We start from the raw sequence: 6,144 nt of genomic DNA on the forward strand, positions 1-6,144 counted from the left end.
GTTGGGTCCTTGTAAATTCTGGAGTGTGGTCTAGACCTACTCTATCTGTAAAGAGTCTCGAGATAACTCTTGTCATGAATTGATACTATAAATAAAATTGAATTGAATTGTTGTTGTGTTATTATTGCAGTGTTTTAGGTTGTACCAATAGGTCAGACCAAGAAAAAACATTTGGAATATTATCGACTTCCAAAAGTTATTAAAAACCAGGGAGAGGCATGCCAGAAGTTATCAGAGGAAAGGAGGCGCTTGTGGTTGGCAAAGCTCAAACTCCCTCAGGTGGTGTAGATAGCAAACTGGGGGTCATTGAAATAATAAATAAAAAATAAAAAAAAACGATTGAGAGTCACTTGTCTACACCTTGAGTATCGCAATGATATACAGTTAAGGTTAGGTTGATTAAAGACGCTATTGCATTATTTACTTTGGCCTTCACAACACAACGGCCGTTATGACTTGGTACTGCGTCTCCCTGGCCCATCCACACAGCTGCCATCTGGCTATAGGCCTCCAAACCTTTGTAGGATTTAAGGTCTGCCACTGTGTATGGGCTCGGAGACAAAAGCAGGTAGTTGACGAGCTATATCGGGATATGCAACTGAAGGAAGAATCACCGGGGCCTTTTCTTGTGGTCCAGGTCTGTCCCTATATACCTTTGCATCTTGGATGCTTTTCTGTTGTTTAGACATGGCTGCATTCACTTAAAGTAAAGTCCAAAGTGCACAACACTCCATTGTACTCCGTTCGGTTGTTTACACCGAGTGTCTCCAATATGGCCGCGCATCCGGGTTACCGCCCTCTATACCCTCTAGAGTGGTCTTTCAATGATCAGCAAGCGTAAGCTAACAAAGCTGGTAAACGTAGTCTAAGGTGGTTGGGGTACAGCTACCACAGCTGCAACATATATATGATAATATATAGTAAATGGGTCAGGGGTAAGGCTAACCAAATTTTTAATTGCCCGGATCACCCACTATTCGGGGAGTTTAATCTGCTGCCCCCAGGTCGCCGTTTTAGGCTACCAACGTTAGGAACTAGACGCGCCAGGGATACTTTTTATTCCTGTGACTATTGGGAAGCTGAAATCACTTTATTGACATCTCTTCAAATTTTATATAGTATGTGATTATTTGTTTATTTCTGTCTATGTTCATTTTGACAGTGTCTCCATTGAGGTGTCGATGTGTGTCCTGTGTTGTGTTTACAATAATCTTAGCATCTGGTGGTGCTTTTTTTTTTTTTGCTTTCTGTGTATGTGTTTTGCTACACACTGAATTTCATTTTCTAAGGATAAATGAAAAAAAGCTAAACTTGAACCAGCCTGTTATTTCCTTATGCAGAGCGAATTACGCATTCAGTGTCTCACTTTAAAAATAAAACAAAAGACACAAGACGGGCGAAGACGCTTTATACCTGATGAAGTCGTCATTCAGGAGATCACTGCTCACTGCCAGGGCCTCCAGGACGTCATCGCGGATCTGTCTCAGCAGCCGACTGTCCTCCGGGTAGGATTGTGGGTCGGGGTCACGGCCTTTGTCGGTACGAAATTTCAACAGAACTGTGGAGACGGAGGAACGGGGGAGCGGGGGGGGCAGGAGGAAAATAAACAGAAATAACAGTTTTGAGAGGCTGGAAACAAGTTTAAACCATTTATCCAATGCAATATTTTCCATATAATCTATTGCAGTTTTGCCGTTTATAATTTCATCACGCTTTCAAGAGACTTCCACAGTGAATTATCATCTTATGGAAAGACAACATCTTGTCTCTGTGCCAGGATAAGATCTGTATGTGGTTGCACCATGAACCATTTCATCCGATTAGACCTACGTTTCCCCACATCAAATTAAGAGCGTGCACACAGACAGACTGCAAAGATGCACACACACACACCTACACATATTCAGTGAGGAAATATTAGGTTGAAGAGAAAACAAAAAAAAACAAAAAAAGAACAAAACTCTTTCCTGTGTTTAAGAATCGGCTGCAGGGCCGATTGAGAAATAAAAAATCAGAAGCATGCACTGCACTTTATTGGTTCATGAACAATATTTAAAATAACTGACGTCAACTGTGCACGCACGCATCAACACTTCGCCCACATGTTTCCTGTTCGTCCATTAACTTAAACCACATGAGAAAGCCAAGTCCTCCCACGGCCATTTCCACTAGCGTGGTGCACACAAGCGCGCGCACAGACACACACACACACACACAGACACACAGACACACAGACACACACACACAGACAGACAAACAGACAAACAGGCAGTGAGTCAAGTTCGCACCTCAGCTCTGCCCTTTAATCAGTGACGCTTTTGTTTGAAGAAAAAAAAAAAAGTTACACACTCAGGTCTGTGCCATGCAAAATCAAACAGAATTTCATAACAGAATATAATAATGTGCAGATGGATGGAACAATGATAGTATCTTTAAAACTACACATGTAGGACTTCAATCTGGCTAGTAGGAGAAACACACACACACACACACACACACACACACACACACACACACACACACACTTCCTAGTCAGACAGGAAGCAGTTGTAACAGAGGAAGAGCCACTTCCTCATCGGCCGCCCAAAACAACAAACCGCTGGCTCCAATTATAGAAACAGCGAAGGAATAATAACACTGCCTCTCGTCTCACAGTTACTAAATTAAAAAAAAAAAAAAAACTAGGCGTATTTCCACTCAGAAATCAGACTGAAGGCAGGGTGAGGCTACAGTGGGTTTCAGAGTGGGGAGTTATTAGACTGAAGGTCACGACGGCTGGCACACACACCTAAAATTAACCAGCCAACATGTGCACACATCAGTGGTGGAAGAAGTCAGGGCGGTACATGGAAAGGCTGAAGAGTAGCTCAACTTATTTGAAAATAAAACATATACATCCACATATCAATATCTGAACACTACATGTTGCCGTTACGTAAGAGAAAACTAGTTATTAAGCGAGCACACACGTTAACAGGTAGCTAAACGTAATGGCTAAACAGAACTGGATAAATGGATGATGAATTAGATGAAAAATGTTAGTACCTGGTGAAATTGATTGATCGACAAAGTTTGCTACATTTTCTAAACATGACCTGCTTAGATAGATGTTATCGCGTTCTAATCCCCATCATATCTGTTTTTTAAATGATGCTGCCAGGCTAGGGTAATAATGGCAGTAGTAGTGTTTGTTCTGACTCCAGTTAGTTAGATTATTAATTATGTAATGATCTTTGTCACTTGTAACATGTAGTAGTTTTGTTACGTTATGATGTACTTTTTGCAAATAAATTCCTGATAAGACATCACTACTTTAAACTGGTGTGCTTTAAATGCATCATCAGAGTTTGTTTGGCTTTTTAAGAATAAAATTCAAGGACTGTACTGTTAGCAAGTACTGTTAGCATTGTCAAGGTACCTAAACCAAATACGAGTGGTTGTGTCAATGAAACACCAGATTACGTTGAAAGTCAAGCATTTTTCAAGGAGTATATTTAAAGATACACTTGAAATTAAACATTTTCTAGACTTTTAAGACTTGTGTATGGTATTAGTCTATATCCAGGACGTTCCACCTCCGGGATTGCTTTTGTTCTGCCACAAATTCCGTCGGATGTCACTCTTTTCGGATGTCTGTTTTCGGAGGTCCCGTTACCTTCCGCTTTTTTTGTGTTGTAATTTTAAACTCCGGTGGGTTTATGAGGACTATGGTTACCTGTTCAGATCTGTGCAGGGTAAATCCAGACAGCTAACTAGACTATCTGTCCAACTAAAACAACCTTTGAACGTACACACGTTCCACCAACACAAGTTCCTTCCTGAGGCTATTTTGCAGAGGCACTGAGGCTCCGCTCGGCGCTTGGCTCCGCCCAAGACGGGTGCGATTGGTTTTAAGAAATGCCTTTTTCGACCATCTTGGAATGCTGTGTGGACTAGCGTCGCTATGACAACCAGCCACGCTTGCCTCAGTCATGAGGCGGTACTAAATTGGCGATGGGGAAAAAGGAGGACGGGTCGCCATGACCGAGTCGAGCCGAGGAGATACTAGCAGTGAGTAAGCGCCACAATATGATATAAACCTGCAAAATATCTTGCATTAAGTATTCAGGGCCTATAAATCCTGCCAGTTGATTTAATTTACATTATTCCCTACATTTATGTAGTAAAAGATTTATATTAATTCTTATAAATTATACCAGTTTTCATAAATCATGTGCACCAAATAGCCATTTTTTTTTTGTTATTTCCTGCCCTTGTTGTCATGCGGCGTAGGTGTCGGGCTGTTCTCTCTTCTACGCTCAGTGCACATGACTGGCCATGGACAGCCTGTGATGGAAACTAGCATGCCGTGTGTGGGGATGGTGCAGGGCCAGGTGACAGGAGGGACAATAACAACTCTTAAGAGAAGGTCATCAGACTCTGTAAATAACCTAAAAAACAGGAAGGTACTTTTGAGATTTTTCCTCTGGGTTGATGGTTCCTGAATATTTCAGAGATTGTATGCGAGTGGTCATGTGCAACTCAGCGTATCGATATTCTTTTTCTTTTTTTTGTCTGGGCTTGACATTTAACAGTTCGTCCTTCTCTCTGGAAAGATTATTGGACAAACTTTACGGACATGATTTTCCATACATGTGCAATGATAGCCTATCAGCTAAATTAGAACCCGTGATTTTGCATGTGCACGCTTTGCGTTTCAGTCTCGCTGCAGGGTTCCTACACATTTTCAGTTTCAACTTTCTATTCTTGTTCAGACCTTTCAGGATACCTTGTTATATTTAATCAATTCTCTGTATGGAAATTCTGTTTGTGTCCTGCCTCCTACACAGAATTGTCACCAGACGTTTCATGTAGTCTACCGCTCACTTAACTGATAGTGGTGTCAACTAGATCCCTTTTACTGAAAGAAGTGATCTCATTGCACAAAATAACAAAATAAATGGCAGATGAAAAAGCTAATTTTCACATTTAGAGTCTGTTACCATTTTTGTACTTTAACTTCATAAAGTACCGCGCAGCAGGGCGCCCGGGTAGTACATTTGGTATAGAGGTTAATTCCTCGACACAGAGGCCCAATGTTAAAATCTGACCTGGCAATTTGCTGCACATCTTCCCCCCAACTCTCCCCTTTCATATCTAACCTGTCCTATCGATTAAAGGCGGAAATGCCCCAAAAAACATAGTAGTAATAATACCGTGAAGCATGAAGTAGTCCACTGGTGTTCGCTTCATCCCGGCCTTGGCCTTCTCGGTTGTCCAGTCGACCTCCAGAGCCTCCTTCAGAGGGCAGAAACTGGCCACCTGATTGGTTGAAGATTAATAGCGTTAATTAGGTTAATTTAATGTATGCTATACAAATAATAGCTGAACAAATAAATTGAATGTCTGGCAGTCTTTTAATTAAGGAAAGAAATGTATTTAGATGTATGTGATTTCTTTGTATATTTAGATGTGTGCGGGCAGATTACAGACAGAAAGCTATACAAAAGAGAGATTGCATTCCATTTGGTATTTTTGTTTAACTTTCTCAATATGTTCCACTCCTAATATCATATACACAGTATAATATTTTTTTGTAGTTGAGCCAACATTTAAAAATGAAGTCATTTTATCCTCCACCCAAACAGTTTATTTGTGTTAAGCCAAATAGATGGAAATCATTTGTATTTATGCATCTTCATAACTTTAGGGTGGCAAATGGAATAAAACAACACAATATTTATCTGTGAAATATGGATTTCCATTATTTAACGGTGCACTCATTTACCTTTTTCACCATGGTGGTCTCGTTGGGGTCGACTTTGGCTTTCTTTGCCTCTGGACCGTCATTTGAATTTCCCGTCGGTTTCACCACTTTAAGTTTCTCCCTAAAAAGAGAGAGTGAAGAGAAAGATGTCCTAAATTACTGAGTCAATATTACATTAGATACCGAAGCTCACAGATTGAGAAAAAAACTGCTTTGGTTTATTGGCATTTCTTTAAACCAATCACAATCGTCCTGGGCGGCGCTCAGAGCCGGTAGGAGCCACGGTGGCGCTGCAAAACAGCCCCGGGAAGGAAGTTGTTTTGGTGGAACATGTCGGGAGGCGAGCTCTGGAATTAAAATGGCTGTTGAGTGTAGAATGACAATTTTACTGCCAAAAA

General features: G+C 41.0%; 1 protein-coding gene across 1 annotated transcript in view; it reads right to left on the minus strand.

Annotated features, from left to right (window-relative positions):
* The window catches only part of sae1 (SUMO1 activating enzyme subunit 1), an 18,742-nt gene that overhangs the window by 4,406 nt on the left and 8,192 nt on the right, over positions 1–6,144 (minus strand). The window contains exons 5-7 of the mRNA XM_032512077.1: positions 5,768–5,867; positions 5,196–5,301; positions 1,414–1,558 (exon numbers count right to left, since the gene is read on the minus strand). Of these exons, the coding sequence (XP_032367968.1) occupies positions 1,414–1,558; positions 5,196–5,301; positions 5,768–5,867 (351 nt within the window). The remainder of the gene's footprint in view (positions 1–1,413; positions 1,559–5,195; positions 5,302–5,767; positions 5,868–6,144) is intronic.

Source organism: Etheostoma spectabile, chromosome 3 (assembly GCF_008692095.1).
Source record: "Etheostoma spectabile isolate EspeVRDwgs_2016 chromosome 3, UIUC_Espe_1.0, whole genome shotgun sequence".
Classification (NCBI taxonomy): domain Eukaryota; kingdom Metazoa; phylum Chordata; class Actinopteri; order Perciformes; family Percidae; genus Etheostoma; species Etheostoma spectabile.